This window comes from Notamacropus eugenii, chromosome 3, assembly GCF_028372415.1.
Source record: "Notamacropus eugenii isolate mMacEug1 chromosome 3, mMacEug1.pri_v2, whole genome shotgun sequence".
NCBI lineage: Eukaryota > Metazoa > Chordata > Mammalia > Diprotodontia > Macropodidae > Notamacropus > Notamacropus eugenii.
In genome coordinates this window covers 128,959,482-128,981,965 of record NC_092874.1, presented here as the reverse complement: position 1 = coordinate 128,981,965, position 22,484 = coordinate 128,959,482, and the positions used below count along the sequence as shown (strand labels likewise).

Here is a 22,484-nt window from a genome sequence, read left to right as displayed (position 1 = left end):
TTTCCTTAATGGGTAGGCCCATTAATGAGTGGAGAAGATCATTAATTCTCTTTAACATAATGAATGTTACAGGTGTCAGATAAAAAATTTTCTGATAATGAGAGCTGTCCCTAAGGCTGTATTAGAAGTGAATTCTCTCTCCTTGCTGGCCTTCAAGAAGAGGCTGTAGGATCACTGGCCTGGGATCCTAAGGCAAGATTCTTTTCCCTTTGTGGGATGGAGTCAGTGGCTGTGAGGTCCCTTCTAGCTTTCAAATTCTGTGATTCTTTGTTTTGCAGTTTTTACTACTGGAGAATGTACCTACATTGGTAAAGTTTAAGGACCCATTAAAAAGTGAACTATCACGATATGTGTATATGTCAAGTTAGCAAGAAGTGAACAAGATTTTATTAAGTGCTTCCCCTGTGTCAGGCATGGTAATAAGTACTGGGGACACAAAACATAACTTATTTCTTTACCAGACAGTGAATTCTGTGAGGGCAGGGATCTTGTCTTACTCCAACTTGTGTCTCCCTTAGAACATCAATAACGTTGTGCTTTGAATGAAATAGGCACTTGATAAATGAACTGAACTCAATAACTCAGCCTGTCTATCATTTATATCCAACATTTTTAGCCTTTACCACCCATTGGGGTGGAGTTTAGTACATTTACTAACCATTTGGGGAAGTGGTACTTCCTTTCACTCATTCTAAATCAAACTCTTTTGAGCTTGTAAAGCGGTGTCTCCTATTGCTAAAATACATGTTTATGCTTCATCTAATAATAATAAAAGCTAGTCTTTAGACAGTACTTTAAGGGCTGCAAAGCATTTTACAAATATCTCATTTTATTCTTATTACAACTCTGTGAGTAGGTGCTATTATTATCCCTATTTTTACAAATGGAGAAAATGAGGCAGACAGAGGTTAAGTGAATTGCCTAGGATCGCACAGCTGAGTGTCTGAGGTCAGAGTTGAATTAAGACTTCAAAGCCTAGGCAGCTGGTGGCACAGAGGACAGAGAGCTATATCTGGGGTTGGGAAGATCTGGGTTTAAATTCAGCCTCAGACACTAATTGGCTCTGGGCCCCTGGTCAAGTCACTCAAAATTCTGATTCCCTCAGACAACCTATGGCTGCTGAGAGGATAAAAATGAGGTATTTATAAAGTGCTTTGCGAACTTCAAAGTGCTGTGTAAACTATAGATATAATAATAATGATAAAACCCATATATGTCTTAGATAATTTTATATACTTCATGCATATCATCTCTCCCCTTAGCCTTCAACTTTCCAGGCTGAGTCCTAATCTTTTAATTAATTATTATTATTTTTAACAAGGCACCTCATTCACCTCCATTGATCATATCAGCCACATGGTGTATTGGGATTTTAAATAAAAAGATCTAACTTCAAAGCCTAGCTCTGTTACTTAATTCCTGTGTGACCTTGGGCAAGTCACCTCATTTCTCTGGGTCTCTACTTCTCAGCTGACCTCTAAGACCCTTTCCAGCTCTAAAATCTATGTTCTTCTTTACTTATAGTTTTGTTTTTGTTTGTAGAACAATGGCAGGAAGTGCCCTTGAGCCAGTTGTTCACACACCTAAAGCCTCTTTGACAGCAGTCACTGCCAGGATTTCTTAGTAGCTCCCACAGATCTGAGCTGAAGTTCTTTGTGCCTCTAGTAGTTCTGGTCTCTAGCAACAATTAAAGACTGGAGATTCCAGCAGCCAATGCTTCTTTTTTGTACCAGCTCTTCTCAGTACATATAGCACTGAATTCAGCACTGAATTCATACTTGGTGACTGACCTGAGTGGGATATTAAGAATACTATAGTGGAGTATGCCTCACACACCACCCCGAGAACAACATGAGAGTCCCTGGAGCAATAGAGATAGAATTTCTGTTAAAAACACTTGAACTAGGGGAAGCCGAAGACCCTGGAAATGTAGGAAGTTAAAAATAAAACCCAACTAGGGCTTTGGCCCTGAGTAAACAAAGCAAACTACTGGGGCACCTGAATTCCCCTCTTGATATAGGTACTGCCTACAGTGTCCTGTCTAGGACATAGAAAAACAATCTTAAATAGAGTTTCCCAAAATAGTGATCTTTGGCATAAACTTAAACTTGAAACTTCAGTGGGAGGAACTTTTCATTCCTCAAGAGCTGTTGTTGTTGAGTAGGATTTGATTCTCCATGATCCCATTTGGAGTTTTCTTGGCAAAAATACTGGAGTGGTTTGCCATTTCCTTCTCCAGCTCATTTTACAAATGAGGAAAGTAAGGCAAACAGAGTTAAGTGATTTGTCCAGGGTCACACAGCTAGGAAGTGTCTGAGCCAGATTTGAACTCAGGAAGAGGAGTCTTCCTGACCTCAGGCCCAGTGTTCTATCCACTGTGCCACCTAGCTGCTGTCGTTTTAATACTTAAATTCATATTTAGGAGACAGAAGGTTATTCTTCTGACTCTCCACAAGGCTTTGTCTACCACTCCACAGAGCTCTACCCTGTAAGCTCACTCCACACCCTGGACTACTTCTCACATTGGAAGCACCCTCCATCCCTTCAGCCTCTCCCTAGAAGTTCCATTTTAAGGAGGAGGCCCAGGCCAGCTAGATCTTTACTCCTCTCTGGGCTGTACTCCTGACTGTCCACAGGACTTTCTCCAACATGAACCCAGCCAAGTACCTTTATCTACTCCCCACCATTTTCAGTTTACTTTTATGTGGCATCTATCTTTATTTCTGCTTGAATTCATATTCCCAGCACTTATCACAGAGCACGGTATATAGTAAGGTTCAGTAAATGCTTTTGGACTTGGCTTGATCTACCCTTTGTGTTTTCCCCAGTATCTCTCAGGAGACCCAGGTGCATCCTTGACAGCCTGAGGGTTCCAGACCCAGTATAAGGTTGATCTGTGCTCTGAGTTAGTCTCACAATCGGCTGGGTCACTCACATGAAACCCTAGGCAGGGCCACACAATAGCCATCAATATCTCACTTCAGCATAGGCACCAGATTATCAAGGAATGTTATCTCAGGCAACTACTATTTCCAAGGAAAGTTCTAGGCAGCATTGTGCTGTGGAAAGAAGAATGGAATGAGATTTAGAATACTTGAATGTTCCCTCTCCTGTTGACTATTTGTATGATTTTGGGCAAGTTTCTGGGTCTGTTTCCCCATCAATAAAAACAGAGAAGATACACTTGATACATTACAGATCAAAATTCTATGATCTCATCTAGAGAACAGGACTTCTTGACTGAAAAAACAAATATTTACTCATTAAAACATAATGTAATGTCTTTCTCTACCTTCCCAAATATTAAAGGTCTAATATATATGTTATTATGAGAACTACAAGGATAAACCTTAATCATAAACATAATGTTGGTACTGGTAGCCAGGATGAATGCCTGTCTTATAAATTTACTACATAAAGTTTCCCCCACCCCTTCCTGATTCCAAGTTCAGCACCTGATCCACAGAGTGACCTAGCTGCCTCAGGTGAAATAGGGAGTAACCAGGCCTTACCATCTTCCCTATGATTAAAGTCCTGTAGGACTTACCATTTGCTCTACCTCCATTCCCTTAAGACTCCCTGCACTGCGTGAAGATCTATAGATATAGCCTAAAGACTCCTGAACCTTTCCATCTAGCCCTTAGGACTTCAGGATCTTTCCATTTATCCTGTACCTGAACTTTCTTTTACTTGAAGAATCTCCCCAATCAGGGTGTGTGTTCCTTGAGAGCACAGACTGCCTCTCCTTTATATGTATATTTCTAGTACTTAGCACAATTCTTGACATATAATATGTGGTTAATAAATGTTCACTCATACATTCATTCTTTTATCTGTTCAAACTAAATATACTGGTTCAAGGAATCTCAGGTATTCCATACCTGTAGCACAACTGAAGAATTAGGGTGAGGGAAATTCTGAAACAAAATTGAATAAATTAGCCTTATTCTTATGCTAAAATATTTTATACAGTAGTTTTGATACATAAGTTAATATTTAATATTTTAAGGGGGAAAATATTACCAGCATTGGCATTTTGTTATGGGACTCATATTTATCTCATATGGTACATCAAAGTTCCATGGAATATTGTTTAGAAATAGCTGATCACAGAGATTAAGAAAAACTATGATTTAAAGTGTTTTTTTAAAAATCCTATTTGGCAAGTGATATTAGCAGCATTCAGGCAGGGAAGTTGCACAGACCTATTTTCTGACCTATTCAGGAAACCCTTAATTGGGATAACAAAGATTTTCCAAATGACTGAGTAAAATTCTTCCCTTCAATCTTTTATTAACAATAGGCTAAGGCAGTATACAAAACTCATTATTTCAATTGTTTTCTAGTACCTTATAAATACTGCTTTAAAATGTAGTTAAATGGATTTCCAATAATTAAATATCTTTCAGTTATAATCTATTGCTTCAGATATATACCCCATTTTATCTTTCAACACCTACTTGAAAACCTCTCATTTACTTGCTTGTGAATGAGACAAATTTGACATTGGCTAATTAGGGGCTCTGAGTCCTCTCTTGAATACATGTTTTCTTGCTAACAAATGTAAGAGATAAAAGATCAGATTTTACTACATCTATCCATTCATCCGTCTATCTATCTATCTATCTATCTATCTATCTATCTATCTATCTATCTTCTATCATCTATCTATTTATCTATCTATCTACACATGTAGGTAACTATAGATGTATCTATATATGTGTATGTATATGTATATATGTATATGCATATGTTAATTATCAAAAAGATCTAATATCTTGAAAATATTAAGATACTTAAGAGAAAGGCCACTATTTTATGACTATGAGTATAATTTTATAGCATGAAGTGGTATTGTACATGCAGTAGAGTGGTATTGGAGGTAGTTTTCAGAAAGGGTTCCTGGAAAAGTTTCATTTTAACAGACTAATAACAATTGCACATGACAGCCATATCAGATGGTAAGTCTCCAAAAAGATGCTAACATCTCAACCAGGAAGGTTTAAAGATCCTGTCACTTTCATGTCTCATTCTGTCTCCCCAGTTCCACTTTAATTAGTGAGCTCTATTCTCCTCATAAGAAGTCTCATGAATGAAGGAGGAGTGCAGGCCCTATGACAATCTAATGCCCTGTTATGAATTGGTATGATGCCAAAAGGGGTTTGAAATGTTTCACAAATCAGTCATAGGAAAAAAAAAAGTAATTCTGCACACAATGTATTTGTATTCATTCTCTCTCCCAAACTAGGCTGCCTTGTGTGCTACATGGAACACAAGCTGCAGTTGGACTTCCTGAGAAGAAACACAGCCAGAACAACAGCAGCTCAACTTTCTCTCTGTCTAATATTAAAAAAAAAAATCAGCATAAGCAAAAAATGGGGAAGAGGCCTTAGAAACAAGCCATCTGCTTGGAGGCTAAGAGCGCTTCCAAACTGAGGCAGAAGTTGTTAACATGGTTTTAGTGCTCTGAAAAAGCTCCAGCTGAATGGATGGTAATTTTTCTACACCTGCGGGGCATCAAAGCATATATGGAATCATTCTTTTCACACATATTAACACTTAGCTTATTAAAACAGATGATACTTTTATTGTAAAGTGGCTGGGGTAGAGTCTAGAAATGAAGAAAAGGGACAGAGGAGTTTCATCATGACCACCCAGTCTGATAAACGGCAAATAGGGACATGACAGACTGTGGCAGTGACGGCGACGTTCCTGGACCTTCTGGAACGACCATAGCTGACGTGTCACCAGGAAGCCCGTGAATTGCTGTTATGAAAACATTTGCAGTGACTTGCATAATTAAAAGAAACTGCCAGGAAAGCTCTTCTAAACTACAGCGGGGATGTACGCAAATAAATACACTTCAAAGGGAATATTACATTTCAGAGTTACTAACAGACTGGATTATGCTAAACGGTATCAAACACCCAACAGTCCTTCCTTCCAACAGGCTCTTATAGAATTAGAATGACTGACAGCACTGTGATTTAAATGGACTGCTCTCTTAGTCTAAGTTGCAGATTCACTCTGAGGGAAATCTGATGACCATGGGACCTCAAACCACAATCCTCTATTTTAGAGAACTGGCATCTTTAGTCTCCAATTGCAGTTCAAATATAGTTATAATATTACGTCTTCAAGTTCATAAGGCAAGGTAAAAAAAAGATGGATACATATGTATATTCATACACATGTGCATCTATCTATCTATCTCTCTGTCTGTCTGCCTATCTGTCTGTCTAGCCCCACTAAAAATAGTGGGTTATTTCTTTGTATTATATTTCTTTGTTTAGTCAATGAATGTGATATTGATCTTTATAACATTTTAAAGAAGAAATGGAATCCATTCAAATAAGGTTCTGTTTGTGGAATGCCATAACAAAAACAAAGGGTGGGTAGAATGAAATGACAGTGCATGCAATGGTATAATATTCCATTCATTAAAATTAAACTTAGAATGTTTTTTGAACTTCTCAATTCAACAGTGATGATTTTCATGCAGACAATGTAGGTAGTGAACATTTCCACTGGCAATTGAAAGAACCCTAATAGAAAAAATTATCCAGTGCATTTGCAGAAACAGAAATGATCACCAGAAAAACAATTCTGATCTGCATGAAAACTCCTTCAAATGACAACTTAGGCCTTTGTAATATTTTCCTAATGCCAACATGCTTTGCAAGAATAGTTACTTACATCAAACAACTTTTCTATATACATTTCCTCATTGACCTTTTCTCGAAGGATATCCTGGTTTTGCCGGACAAACATGATATAGGCATCAGATAAATCCATTCCTGGTTTCTGCTAGGAGAGAATTGAGACATAAGGAGGGAAGGGGAAAGAGAAAACCAGAAAGAAAATCCATCAGTCATTGTTCAAAGCTGGTCCAAAGCAGTTCCCACTTATATAGAGATTTTGAGTTAGAAGGGCTTTTAGGTCATCTAGTCGAACTCTCTCATTGGTACATGAAAGCTTATTTGACCTCAACCTTGAGAAATAATTGTTCACATTCTACAAATTACATTTGTAAAAGTGCTAAGAATCTAAGCCAGGATGAACACTTCTGATAATTTACTATGCATATCTAAGAGGTAAAATACATGATTCAGTCTTTAGGAAATGATCAGAAACTCATGAGAGAAGCAAAGCAGCCTGGTGCGCAAAGCAAAAGCATACGGGTCTTGGAGGTAGGAGACTTGGATTGGGGTCCTGGCTCTGAAATGTTTTAGGTGTGTGACTACTGGCAGACTTCATCAGCTGTGAACCACATTTCTTCATCTATAAAATGGGAGTTAATTATTATTTCCTGCACCATCTACCTCATAAGGTAGCTGTCATTAAAACAAATGGAGGACAATGAACATGTTGTATAGACACATACAAGCATGACAGGTCAGTTAAGTGCACAGACATTTGAAATCATCTGAATATCATGCACACTACCTAACTGTAACCACAATTTACTTTTCATTTTCCTAGTGGAGATTATCCATCAATAAGTTGGTGGAATTTATGTATTATGTAAAACTAGGCTTGGTTTTCTTTCTGAGTGACCCAAAACATTATTGACCATTTCCTTCAATGGCTAAGAATATTAAACTTATCATGTAAGTATAACTAATATATAATTAGAGAGAAAATTTCATGCAAATTTTTAAAATATATACTTTACTTATTTTTCAGTTCTTAACATTCATTTCCACAAGAATTTGAAGGCAAAATTTTCTTCCCATCTCTCCCTACCCTCCACCCCAGGACAAAATGTACCCATCCCTTCCTCTAGTCTGTCCTCCCTTCTATTACCCACCGTTTTTCCAACTTCCTTCCCCTCTATTTTCCTGCAGGGCAAAATAGATTTCTATACTCCATTGCCTGTATAGCTTATTTTCTGGTTGCATGCTAACATGATTTTTAACATTCATTCTTAAAGCTTTGAGTTCCATATTCTTTCCCTCCCTCCCCACTCACCCTCATTGAGATAACATGCAATTCCATGTAGTTCATATATGTGAAATAATGCAAAGCACTTCCATAATACTTATGTTGTGAAAGACTAACCAAATTTCCCTGTCCTATCCTGCCCTTCATTTATTCCATTTTCTCCCTTGACCTGTTCTCCCACAATAGTGTTTGCTTCTGATTATCTCTTTCCACAATTTGCTGTCCCTTCTATTATCTTCCCTCTCCTATCCCCTTCCCCCTTGCAGAGTAAAATAGATTTTCATATCCAATTGAGCTTGTGTTATTCCCTCCTTAAGCCAAATGCCATGAGAGTAAGGCTCAATTATTTTCTTTCATCCCCTACTCTTCCCCTCCATTGTAGAAGCTCTTTCTTCTCTCTTGTATGTGAAATGATTGGCTACATTCTACCTCTCCCTTTCTCTTACTCCTAGTACATTCCTTTCAACAGTAATTTTTTTTAAAGCTATTCTCCCTTCATGTTTAGCTCACCCTGTGCCCTCTGTCTCTGTCTCTCTGTCTCTGTCTCTATATGCATATATACACATATATACATACAAATACACATATATACATACCTACACATACATAATATACACATACACACCTACGTATTTATATTCTCTCTAACTACCTAATACTGAAAAAGATCTTATGAGTTACAAAAAACATCTTTCCACGTAGGAATGTAAACATTTCAACTTAATGAGTTCCTTAAAGCTTCTCCTTCTTGTTCACCTTTTCCTGTTTCTCTTGATTCTAATATTTGAAAGACAAATTTTCTACTCAACTCTGGTCTTCTCAACAAGAATTCTTAGAAGTCCTCTATTTCACTGAAATTCCATTTTTCCCCTGAAGTATTATACTCAATTATGCTGGGTAGGTGATTCTTGGTTTTTTAAATCCTACCTCCTTTGACCTCTGGAATATCATATTCTAAGCCCTTGATCCCTTAGTGTAGAAGCTGCTAAATCCTGTGTTATCCTGATTATCTTTCCACAATACTTTAATTGTTTCTTTCTGGCTGCTTGCAATATTTTCTCCTTGACCTGGGAACTCTGGAATTTGGCTACATTATTCCTAGGAGTTTTCCTTTTAGAATCTCTTTCAGGAGGTGATCAGCGAATTCTTTCCATTTCTATTTTACTCTCTGGTTTTAGAATATCACCAAGATTGTTATCCCACCACCGCAAGGTTAACAATGTGAATTAGATTTAATTTTTTTAAAAACAGGTAAACTGATTCACTTAAAAAAATAAAATCTCTGGTCTTTTAAGGTCACTTCAGCTGCTTTTAAAGTGGCTTTTTTTAAAATCTGGAATGATGGAAGTGATTCCAGGTGCTCAGCCTTTACAGACCAGGCTGAAACCCTGGGGTTCTTGTCAGTCAGGTTCATTCTGTCTTGTGCCTTCCCAAATTTTAAATGGTAGACTTTGAGAAGGACACACGAAGATGGTGGTTTTCTCCAAGGTCATGGTTATGAAGGTCAATAAGGGACTGAATGGCCTCTTCCACTGAGCCCATCTGGATCAGAGCCATCTTCCGGTCCTTTTGGAAGAACTTGAATCCTTTGACCATTCCCCCATTACTTGAGAACAACATCTTAAGATCTTCTTCAGATATAGAAGGCGGTATATTAGAAAGGTGCAAGGTAGCAGATGGAGGAAAGATATTTTGAAAGTTTTTGGAGCCTGGTTTCTTGAAACGGTGGAGAGGTGAGTTTCCATAGTCTTTAGTCAAACCTTGGTCTTCTTGTCCTTCACGGGGAAGTTGAACTGTCTGGTGCTTGGAAAGAGTGATTCTGATAGGCTTCCCATGAAGTTTCTGTCCATTTAGATGACTCATAGCAAGCTGGGCTTGGTTTCCATCTGCCATCTGAACCAAGGCATTCTCTTTCTTATTGAATAAGATCTTCACTCGCTGGACATCACCATAAACGCCGAAAAGAATAAAGAGGCATTGGGGTGTAACTCTCTCTGGGTTCAAGTTGCTAACCAGCAAGACAGAATTCCCTGCCCCTGTGAGGCCAGGAATGGCAATTCGCCCGGCTGCAGCAGCAGCAGCAGCTGCTGATGGAATCGCCAGTGGAGCAAGAGCTCCATGAACATTTGGAACGGAGAGTCCAAAGGCTGCTGCCATAGTCTGGTCAAGAGAAGGCTGGCTGTCACCAGAGGGCAGATCTGGGCGGGTATAGTCTCTGCTTTTATCATTGTTGTATTTCACATTGAGGCTGGTGAGTTTAGAGAAATCAATGCGCAGTGTACAACAAGCATTGTAGATATTCTGCCCATCAAGAGACAACTTAGCATGCTGGGCACTCACAGGGTCAGAATATTGTAACAGAGCCTGGAACTGGTTGTTCTTGGTGAAGGTTATTATTTTCAGTACTGTGCCAAACTTGGAGAAAATCTGGTGAAGCACATCTAAAGTGACTGGGTAGAAGAGATTTTCTACGATGATCCTCAAAACTGGACTCTGGCCAGCCACTGCCATTCCTGCATCGGCTGCTGCAGCAGAGGCAGAGAGGGCCAAATTTCCTGACTGAACAGAGTTTACAGCTTGAAGTGCTGCCTGGGCACGTGCTTGGTTTGGAGAGTTGTCTGTTTTCAGCTCCTTGTGGTTTGAGAACTGAATGTAGATAGGCTGGCTTCGGAGGACAGGAGTCACTGTGGTATAGTAACTTACCATAGTGTTTGATGCCTCTTCTGTGTTCATTTCAAGGAAAGCCTGGTTTTTGCCTTTCAGCATTAGAAGATTGGTGACCTTGCCAAATGGTAATCCCAGGGAAATAACCTCAGCTTCTGTGACGTCACCTGGGAGTTTTCTCACATGGATTACTCGGGAAGGGACTCCTGTGCTTCTGTTATCACCTTTGAATTTCTTGCTGTCATTTCCATTAGCTGCAGAAGCAGAGTTGCTGCTCATGATAAAGGGTCCGTTAGTAACACAAGTAGAGAAAAGCTCGTCAGATCCCCGCTTTGTACCAACTGTTATATCTGGGACAATGCCGTCCATGGCACACGAGGAGACCCGAAGGGAACGGAGTGGAGGCGCCGGAATCTGGTTTTAGAATATCAAGGAAGTTTTCCTTGAAAATTTCTTGGAAGATGATATCTAGGCTTTTTTTGATCATGGTTTTCAGGTAGACCAATAATTTTAAAATTATCTTTCCTGCATCTATTTTCCAGGACAGTTGTTTTTCCAATGAGATATTTCATATTGTCTTCTATTTTTTTCATGCTTTTGATTTTGTTTTATAATTTCTTGATTTCTCATAAAGTCATTAGCTCCCATTTGGTCCATTCTAATTTTTAAAGAACTATTTTCTTCAGTGAGCTTTTGAATCTCCTTTTTACATTTGGCTAATTCTGCTTTTTAAAGCATTCTTTTTATCATTGGCTTTTTGGACCTCTTTTGCCATTTGGGTTAGTCTATTTTTAAAGACGTTATTGTCTTCAGCACTTTTTTGGATCTCCTTTAGCAAGCTGTTGACTTGCTTTTCATGATTTTCTTGCATCACTCTCATTTCTCTTCCCAATTTTTCCTCCACCACTCTTATTTGATTTTCAAAATCCTTTTTGAGCTCTTCCATGGCCTGAAACCATTGCATATGTTTTTAGAGGTTTTGGATGTAGAAGCTTTGACTTTTATGTCTTCCTCTGATTGTATGCTTTATTTTTCCTCATCTGAATGGATGGAAGAAAATAACCTTTTCACCAAGAATGTAAACTTCTATAGTCTTATTTTTTCCCTTTTTTGGGGCATTTTCCCAGCCAGCTACTTGACTTTTGAGTCCTTTGTCACGTGGAAGGTATACTTTAGGGAGCTGTAAGTTCTCAGTTCCTGCAAGGTGGCACAATCAAGGCAGAGGAGTTTACTCCTCTACTGGCCTGTGCTATGGTCTGGGAGCAGCCACAAGCACTCTTTTCTGCCCAGGATCTGTGAGTAGGATTCTCTCTCTAGAGCTTCCACTAGCTCCACCATGGCAGTGCTCCTTCTCACTCAGGACTGCCACTCAGAACTGACTCAGATTGACAGCTCGATTCCCCCAGGGTCTTTAGGCCAAGGGCTTCAAAAGTGGATGCTTCTGCCACAGTGGCTTCTGTTGCCCTGGGGTCAGGGCTCACCCAGGTGAAAGAGCTTTCTCACTGACCTTTGAAGCTATCTTTGGTGTTTGTGGATTGAGAAATCTAGAAACCACAGCTGTTACCCATGATTCCATCCCCTGAAACCTGCTCTGGTCCTGTCTGTGCCAATGCCAAGCAGCCAAGGCTGGGCTGTGCTCTGAGCCCAGTTTGATAGACCTTTCTTGTTGGCCTTCCAGGCTGTCTTGAGCTGGAAATCTCTTTCAGTCTATCCCTTTGTGGCTTTTGCTGCTCTAAAATTTGTTTGGATTCATTTTTTACAGATATTTTATGGCCTATGGGGATAGAACAGGTCATGCTTCTACTCCAACATCTTGGTTCCTCCCTCTGCAATTTTTTTAAAAAATAATTTTTAATGCATTCTGAACCCAGGTACAAATGATTCTGGGATTATCCATCCATAGGAAACAGCTTGGTGAGGTAGAAAAAGCATCTCACTTGGAGTAGGAAGACTTGGATTTAAGTTTCAGATCACATAACACTTGCTAGAGTTTGTATACTCACAAAAGTAGTCATGTTCTAAGTCTTCCTAGTTGTAGCCTATATATAAACAGGCGAACCAACAGACAGAATGGATGAAGTCTGATTCTGCCTGGTTGTCAATGAATCATTTCCCTTCCCAACTCATCCCTAGCTTTTTATAACCACAAAATCTTGGGGTTTTATGGTCATAAGGGATGTTAGATATCATTTGGTCCAATCCTCTCATTTTATAGTCAAGTACAATTATCCAGTCTTATGACAACTCAGTAGAACATATTTGCCTTAGTGAACTCCAACTGAGTTTGACAGAATGGATTTTGTAATCTATTAGTTTATTTAGTCGACTAAGGTATGGTGTTAACAAAGACAGCAGTCATCACCATCATTCATTCATTCATTCACACTGCTCTTCAAGGCCATCAAAAGTGGCCTTATAACAACATTCCAAGGTAGTGTCTTATTAGTCCCATTTTACAGATGAAGAAATTGAGACTAGGAAAGATTTGATGACTTGTCTATAGGCACATAGTTTGTAAATATCTGAGGATGAACTTGAGCCGTGACCTCTTGACTCCATGCTACCTCCCCATATGGACTAGGTGGTTTTGCTTCAACAAGGCCTACGGACAGTACTCAGAACCTTAATAAGCTGTGTGATCTTTCTCAATGAGTATTATTGGTCAGAAGAGGGATTGTGTAAAAGGGGGAAAGAACTAAGATAAATATCACTCTGTTAGTACAATTCAAATCTTATTCTCTACTGTTGGTGAGTTAATGGTACCATCTAAAGGTCAAGGCTAGTATATTCTTTAACAATAGGCCTTAGCTCCATTCTTTCTTTTGCATATTTAGTACATTTCCAAAAGTTTTTAATGTAAAACCAGGGTATAGGTTAGGCATCAGGAGAATGTAGCTTATTCAACTAAAGGTTATTTCAAAGGTTGGGTATTTTTTTTTTTTTTGCCTTTATAACAAAGTTGTAAGCTTTATTACCTTAACAGCCTAAGTTGAACAAAGATTGTACAAACTTAAGAGCCCTTAAAAATACAACACTCACACGAGCCTTACAAGGATCACTTGTTAATATGAAAGAATGATGCACAGACATTTTGCTACTGGCAATTCCTTAAAGATCATACATCTAAAATGGTGGTTACATTTCAAATATAATGGAAGCTTTTGCTAAGTTAATTCTCAGATTTATTTTTACCCTCCAAAGTCCAAAGACATCTGAACACATACATATCTTCTTTAAGTGCATGATTTTTAATGGAAAATTTTATCCCCACTTACAGATTGGATGAAGAGGTGGCTGTGGGGACAAGGAGACCTTAGTGTTAAGTCCTGTCTGATATATACTGGCTGCATGACCACTCTAGTATCTTTGCCAAGAGAATCCCAAATTGAGTCATGAAGAGGTGGAAATGGCTCAAAAATGACTGAACAACAACATAGGCCTAGGCAAGTCACTTACTCTCTTAATGTGAATTTCTAAGACTAAATTGCCCAAAAAGTGCCAACCTGCATTGATTGGCAAAAGGAGTTTCCTTGTCTGGAGTTACCTATACCAATGAAATCTTGGCTCCAGTTCTTATCCCTATCTACTCTAGGAGAAAAGTCAAGAGAATTTTTTACAATGGTCAGCATCTTAAAATTAACTAGCACTTTAGGACAATGAGAAATTCTTAAGTACTGGGGATTCTCTCTGGCCTCTCAAGTGCCAAAGACTGAAAAGTGAGTAAGTCTCAAAGCACATCAAATAGCCTAGGAACTAAAGTGACATGGCAGGGGTTCCTTAGCCAGAACAATGGTGTGAACTCATGCTAGGTTCATGATAAGTCAAATACTCTACAAACACAATGTGAGAGTTGTTTCAGGGAGACAAATTAAACTGAGATTTAAAAGCAAGGACAATTCAAGTTCTCCCACCTCTAAAGTTTTTATTTTATTGTCATTCAAAGAAACAACTACTCTTAGTCATTTAATCCAGTCAATCATTTGACCCGTCAGCCAAGAAACTGTTGAATTACAGCAGGGAAGATTGCCAAAAAGTGACAATATACAATAGATTTTAAAAGTAGTCTACACAGTGGGAAAAATGGTGGCAGATACCAAGATTTAGATTTCTATACCAGATACAGGAATAAGAGGCTCAAGACTAGGGCTAGGATGCACATGATGAAAGTCAGGAAGACTATATTTCACCAGAAACTTATGGTTCTGATCAGGAGTTCTTTAAGATGAAACTGGAGGAAGAAACAAACTGCACACACACACACACACACACACACATACACACACGCACGCACGCACATGCACACACCCACAAACACTTGTGATTCTCCATCCTCAACCTCCCACTTGCTTTGTATTTATATAGTATGTATTTTGTTCTTATCCATATGCATGTTGTTGTGTGCTTATATGTGTGTGCGCATCTGCTGTGCTGGGTGAAAAATTAAATGAAAGAGGAAACCAAAGGTTCGATCTTCCAAGCACATCGATTTATTAAGCAATGCATGACAACTGCCCAATAAACCAGGACCAGACCACCTGAGCTTAGACTGGACCCCAAATATAGGAGGATTAGCTAAAAGGAAACAATACAACATTAGGTAATCTGATTTCTGATTGGATGAAAGATTACAGACTTTCCAAGGTGGGAGAGGGAGAGTAAACAGGTGAAATTCCCTGAATATAGAAAAGAAGATGTCCCACTCCCTCCAAGAATATGTAAACAATTAAAGTAACATGGAAAAAATAACATTAATCGGTACAGGGCCAGTTTTTAGATAAGACATATGGTTTGCCTGAGATGTACAATTGTGAGAAAATTCCTCATATCAGTTGTTGAGTCTGATTGGATTTCTGATCAGCATTACCTAGGTCCTTGATTAAGGGTCTCTCAACAGCATGTAGGGGAGCTCTGGCTTCCCAGCTATGCAAGGCTAGGGTCAAACAATACAATAAATTTTTCTCCCAATTCCCACAATTGAATAAAGTTTTCTCACAGGACAGAAGTTGGACTAGACTCATAACTGAATAGAAAGGGAACTATTAGATCCAGAATTGAGTCACAAGATTGAATAAGTGTAGTATACTCAATTTCCATTACCACTTGCTGTCCTAATCCCCCCAATTCTCTCAGTATCAAGCCTTATATATTTTAAAAAAGGTAATAGTATATTCTTCCTATTATTATTGGAAAAATACTGATATAGAAATAACTCAAAGGGGACAATGCTGAAGAAAAATAGGTATAAAAATGGTTCTGATCATACTTGCCTATGTGTGTGTACATGTGTACACACCACAAAGTTATGCAGAATGTGGATAATTGAATGAACTAGAGATCTTAATTCAAGGAGACAAATGTATTTAGCCTCATAGGTATCACTGAAGACCAAGTAGGTTGATAGCTTCAGGCTAGAATAGTGCAATGGAAAGTCATACCTTACTCAGAAGAGAAAGATTGAATAAAGGGGGAAAGAGGTGTGGCAGTGTACAAAAATGGCACTGAATATTTCCTGTGAGGAAATCCAGAGAGAGAAGGGGAGTGTATGGTAGAAAGCATATGCATAGCGGAAGATATTTGGTTGAGATCAACAAAGGGAGAAGCAGAAATGACACCATCATTGATGTATATTTACATACCACCAGAACAGAAGGAGGAAAAGGATGATGCGTTTGGGAAGCATATCACAAATTTGGCACTAAAGTAGGACAATGATAGGGTGCTATGTAGACATCTTGTGGCAGTTTTAATGTTAAAAGTAGGGAAGTTTATAAATTCATGGCTTATCAATAATTCTGTCCTTCAGAAATTGAAGGGACAAGGGCAACTGCTGTTTGAGACTTGATTTTGATAAGTAAACAGGCTCTTCCATCTCTGTGCCATTTCACTCTATACCTGGAATGAACTCTCCCTCCTCATTTTTGCTAATACAGTTCCTACTTCCTCCTAGATTTGGGGAGAATAGATTCCAAAAACCTTAGCAAAAAAAAAAAATTGTAGGATTCCATGGCCTAAAGTTATACATATCAATAGAGCTGCAGCATTCTCAAGAACAGAATTCTGATAGCAAAAATAGAATTGGGAAATGAATAAAAAGGGGAAAATGTCTAAAGAGCCTAACTAGGCTGAATCAGAAACTTACTGATCAAGTAAGATTTTTAAAAGGATCCATAAAATGTTTTGCATGACTGCACATGTATAATCTTTATCAAATTGCTTTCCATCTCAAAGAGGGAAGAGAAGATGAAAGGAGGAAATTTGGAACTCACAATTTAAAAAATGAATGTTAAAAACTGTTTTTACATGTGAGAAAAAAATAAAACTAATTAAAAAAAACAAAAAAAAATCCATAGAGTACATGTAAACAAAGGCAGAGAAGTGAGGATGGCATACATCTGTCAGAAAAGCATCAGGAATATTAAACCTGGAAATAACAAGAGAGTTGTTATTAATGCCAAGGACAATGAAAAAGGTTTTTTTTAAAGCCACGTTGGAGGCAAGAGGAAGATTAAATGAGGTAAAGGACCACTCCCAGGTCTGATGAAATGATAATAGTATCACACTGAAAGATGGCCCAGCTACTCCCTAAGTCTCCCTTTACTTCAGTTTTCTTTATCAAGGAAAATGATCTTCAGACTGGGAAGTAAAGAACAAAAAATGCTTGACAGGAAATTAAAAAACAAAATAAGTGGAGACAATAAGACAGCACCTGTCTTCTCTAAATGGGTTCAAATGAGCACATCTGTACAAGTTATACATTAGGGTACTGAAAAAATTGGAGCATGGGATTGCTAAAATAGAAGTTATAGAGATTGGGGGGGAGGACTCGAGACAGACAAATGTCCTGATTTTCAGAAAAGAGGAAGAAGATGAATTCTTCAAATTACAGGCTGCCAAACTGGACTTTGATTCTTGGCAAAGTTCTAGGATGTATTATCGAATGGAAGGCTTGTAAACATTTAGAAAGGGAAGCAGTCATCATTAAGAGCCAGCATGGTTTCATTAATTTTTCCTGTCAGAAAAACCCAAATTCCTTCTTTTAAACAGTGGTACTAGATACTTACTAGCTGTGTGACCCTGGGCAAGTCACTTCATTCTAACTCCTCAACTGTAAGATGAATTAGAAAAGGAAATGGGAAAACACTCCAGTATCTTTGCCAAGAAAACCTCAAATGGGATCACAAAGAGTTGGTTACAACTGAAAAACAATTGGTTGAAAAACACCAACAACAAACTACGTTAATGGGCAGTTAGGTGGCACACTGGATAGAGCACTGAGCCTGGAGTTAGGAAGATCTGAATTCAAATCTGATTTTAAACATTTACTAGCTATATGACCCCAGGTGAATCATTTAACCCCTATTTGCCTCAGTTTCCCATTTATAAAACGCGGACACACTGGAGAAGGAAATAGCAAACCTCTCCAGTATCTGTGCCAAAAGTCAGATATGACTGAGTAAGGGGTACTATAAGGGGTACCATATTTCACTTTTAGTTAATGCTATAAGGTTTGACAAAAGTTTCTTAAGAACAACACAGTGAAGTAAGTAGTGTGCATATGTCTCAATTATTTCTCCTTTACAAGTGAAGAAAGTAATGCTCTGAGAGGTTAAATGAGTTGCCACATTTATATAGTTAGTAATACTGATTAGAACCAGTAGCCAAACCCAGGTCTCCTACTTCCTGTCTTAGGTTCCTTCCACTATATCATGCCACCTCTCCAGTGGCACACATAATATATTTCTGTATTTCAACAAAACTTGCCAACCTTTAATTATATCTTTGTAGACAAGATACAGATATGTAGACTAGACAGATGACAGTACCATTAAACAGATTCATAATAGTGGAATGTTTATACATGAAGAATACTAGTAATGGATCAATAGCAAAATAGTTCTAGTAGGGTTTATAATAGTCTCTTCTTGTCTTGTTCCTCTCGACATCATTAGCAATGATTTAAATGAAGGTATGTAAGGCATTCTTGTCAAATTGGTAGAAGTAAGGAGGAACAGCTAACATGTTGGATGACAAGACTAGGATCCAAGCTCAAACTAATAAGATGCAATTTTAATAGGAGTAAATATAAATCCCTATACTTGAGGTGAAGAGAAAATTCACTTGTATTGGTTTAGGATGAAGGAAGCATGGCTAGAGAGCAGATTATATGAAAATGACATGGGGGATTTAGTTATCCACAATCTCAATTTGACAATAGCATGGTGGCCATGGAAGTTAATGTGATCTTTTATGTCCTGCTACCCAGACCTGTGGTTCCATCAGTATAGGGAGCACTCTCATGTAGCTTAGAATGTTTTGTGGAATATTTTTAAACAGATTAACCAACATAATTATTTGAATATTATGTATATGTGGAGATACAGAACTATTTCAGCACTTGGTAACCTGGAGACTTTTCATTTATGTGTTTGAATTTAAGTTTTGGCAAATTAAAAGAAATGAATTCATCCTAAATCTAAGGTATTTCAAGTGCTTTTTTCTTTAAGTCTAAAAAAATAGAAATATATTCTTAAATTTCATAGAATTTAAGGTAGAGAGGGTAAGGGTTTTATCAAATGTCAACAAAAGAAGTTTAGATTTTTGTTTCATTTCTTAAATTCATAACTGGGCTAAGATGTATAAATATGTTCCTTGTTTTTAAAAGATCAATTAAAATTACTGCCAATTTATAAACAAACACAAATAAATGGGGGAGCTATGATATGGTAATGATATCACCTGTACAGATTATAGCCATTGGTCTATAACTTCAATTAATTGTAGGGAGTAGCTTGAGTCCTAAAGAGTTTAGGTACAGTTTTTGAGATTTGTTTGGGACTACTAAGAGATTCAATATTTATCCAGGGTCTCAAAGCCAATATATGTCACCTTAACTCAACTCTTTCTGACTCTGAGGTTATTTCTCAGAGGTCAGTTGTGAGGACGCACCATGCTGTTTCTTAGGTTGTGATCTTACGCAGTATCACTGGAAGTATGGTACCCAGATTAAGGAAAATTTTATAGTCCATTATATTACATATTCCATTGCATTCTTTCCTATCCAGACCACATCAGGCCACATTATTAGAGGTCACTAAAAACTGGAACAGGTTTAGAGTAAAAGTGTCAAACATATAGCCTGTGTTACTGCACACAGTCCATAAGAAGCCCAAGTCTGGCTTGAACCAGATTAAAATGTAATTGGGGCATAGTTAACAAAATAAATTTTTAAAAAGGAAATGTGCAGTTTTCTAAGTCAATAATTGACTGAAAGGGATCCTAATGTACAATGTAGTGGCTTCAGTTTCTATTAGTTGGTACCTTTGGTTTAAAGGATAATGAGAAGTATCTAAACCATGGCATATGAGGATCAATGGAAGCAGATGAGGACATTTATCCTAGACAAGAGAACACTCAGAGAGGCATGAGAGCTGCCTTTGAGAATTGAAGGGTTTTCACCTGGAAAAGAGATTAGAATAGTCTGCTTGATCCTAGAAAGCAGAAAATAAGCATAAGAGGCAGAAGTTGCAGAGAAGCAGATTTAGATTTGGTGAAAGGAAAAACTTCCTAACACTCAAAGATAGCCAAAAGCAGAATGAATTGTTCCAATAGGTCAGTTCCCTGTCACTGGAGGTCTTAAAGCAGTGGCTGGATGACCACTGGGTAACAGAGCAGTTCATGCTCCTGTGTGAGCTGAACTCCACAGTGTCTAAGGTCTCTTTCGATATGAGATTTGCACACAGTATGTGTATACACACATAAAAATGTATATATGTATATGAAAACATAAAACACATTTCTTTGATCATACTGAAGATTGTTCATTAAAAATATCATTCAAAAAGACATATCCTTTCCTAGTCTAATAAACATCCTTTATCTCAATAATAATAGAGAGAAATTTACATGTCAATTCTGTACAAAGTGGTTAAAATGTTAAATCTATAAACTGAAATATTACAACATTACAGCATGTATTTTAGGTAGGTCATTTTAATTTTAAATGTGTTTTATAAAGCTAAAAAACAGATTAAACTTCTTTTTTGAAAATAAGTTTTCTTTAGTAAGTTAAGAAACACTTGCCCGAAAAAAACAAAAGCTAGAATTATAACATTTCTCATTAGCATTATTTCTTCCTTTATCTTTGAACTGTTTACCTATTCTTGAAATTGTGACATATGGGAATTTCACACCTAGTGAATATATTTTCATGCAGCTTGTGGCATGAGACTATAATCATTAGAAGAATATACACAAGTAAGAGTACCTGCAACAGCTGGTGACATTTACCAATTAGAATTATGGTTCTTTAAAACGCTTTATCCTTTCTTTCATGTATGAAGGATAATTATCTCTGATAAACTGCTGAAAAATATGTAATGTTCCTTTTAAATAGTTTCTCTTTATAATATGAATGTGTTTGGATGGGGGACATTATCACTGGATCAGTGCTCCTTCATGCTACAACTATTTTGTGATAGTGTGATTTTAAAACTTTGACAGTCTTCGCACTTTTTCATATGTTAAGATATTCTTCCATTAGGAAGTAAGTCTTCTATTCCAAAAATAACCACGAGAAGATATCCCGCTGTCAATTCTTTTCTGAATGAAACCGAAATATTGTGCCTACATTATAAAAGAGAAATCACTACTCTTTCAAGGTATTAATAATACACAATGATTTATCAAAGGAATTACATCCGAATCATCAGCAACCAAAGAACAACATAGCTTTTTTTCCATAATTGAGAGGTTTTTAAAAGATATTAAAATTTGGAACACCCCAAAATGAAGACTAAATCATCATTTAAGTGTCTAAGAAATGTGATGAAATAAAGACCCAATTAAAATCTTTTAAAGCTATTATTGCTGTCATTTTGAGAGTATTTAGAGTATACAATTTTCAGAAAAAATTGCTTTTCACAACTTGAGTTTCATATAAAGTTCTAGCCTATCCATTTCACTAGACATGAAAGGTAAAACTAAAAAGTTTTCCATCTTGTGCTGATTTTAAAGGAAGGCCACAATTGCTCCTAGGCGATTTCTAATTGGATTCAAAAAAGTATCAGTGATGTTTCAGCTATTATGTCATACTAAATGAATGTGTCAATAGACTTTCACTCTCCACACAAAATAGAACTAAATCACCAAACATACCAGGAAATGAAATATTTCCAGTAGATTTTCTTGTCACTTGTTGCACAAGTAACTGAATATGTTGGTGAGTGAATGAGTATAGATCTGAGCAAGGATTTTTTTTTTCTTTCCCCTAGGGTTAATCACTAGTTAACCTGGCAAGATGAACATGCTGTTAAAAAAAAAAGAAAGAAAGAAAAGGAAAAAAAATTCCTCGTTAATTATATGCTGCAAATGCTCTTACTTCCTGCTGCTACACCTAATCTCACAGGTGCAAGCCTTCTCTTCTGCCATTCTTGGGTAGGTGGGCACAAATCTGCCGTCATTCTTCCCAGCAACAGATTTCGATACTGTAAAAGCTGTGTAACCTTCCACTGGAGGTTAACAATGCATTAGAAAAACACTGTCATGGTACCTATTTAACAAGGAAACAAATTTTTAAATATATTGTTCCTGTTTTAGAGATGAACTAGAGGCTACAGTATGATTGACTTAATTTGAAAGTGCACTTCTCTTAGCCCACAAAAGCTTGCCTTGCAGCAACAAATCAGAAGTAATATCATACTGTAATGTCTATGCTTTATAAACAAGAAGACCTGAAAGCATTCATGCTACTGGAATGCCTTCCCAACATTGGAGCAAAATGGCTAGTGCATATCTCATTGCACGATAACACTGTCAGAAATCCCAGTAACTTGGTGATGCACTAAAATGCACATCGAAGTCTTTCTGCGTCTTTCTGT

General features: G+C 37.5%; 2 protein-coding genes across 18 annotated transcripts in view; both read right to left on the bottom strand.

The window, feature by feature from the left end:
- CADPS2 (calcium dependent secretion activator 2) overlaps window positions 1-22,484 on the bottom strand; it is a 741,873-nt gene that overhangs the window by 34,429 nt on the left and 684,960 nt on the right. For 10 of the 17 annotated variants that reach the window (XM_072652869.1, XM_072652878.1, XM_072652871.1 and 7 more), the window contains one exon: window positions 6,697-6,804. In XM_072652869.1, the coding sequence (XP_072508970.1) occupies window positions 6,697-6,804 (108 nt within the window). Of the gene's footprint in view, window positions 1-5,483; window positions 5,767-6,696; window positions 6,808-22,484 lie in introns of those variants that run through there. The other 7 variants (XM_072652868.1, XM_072652877.1, XM_072652870.1 and 4 more) reach the window with 3 other exon arrangements.
- On the bottom strand, window positions 9,162-11,047 carry LOC140533303 (polypyrimidine tract-binding protein 1-like). The gene has a single exon (XM_072652886.1). It carries the CDS (start codon window positions 10,975-10,977, stop codon window positions 9,382-9,384), a length of 1,596 nt encoding a protein of 531 aa, XP_072508987.1. The 5' UTR covers window positions 10,978-11,047; the 3' UTR covers window positions 9,162-9,381.

Coding starts and splice junctions, on each gene's coding strand:
- LOC140533303 (XM_072652886.1), bottom strand. CDS start 10,977: ATGGACGGCATTGTCCCAGATATAACAGTTGGTACAAAGCGGGGATCT.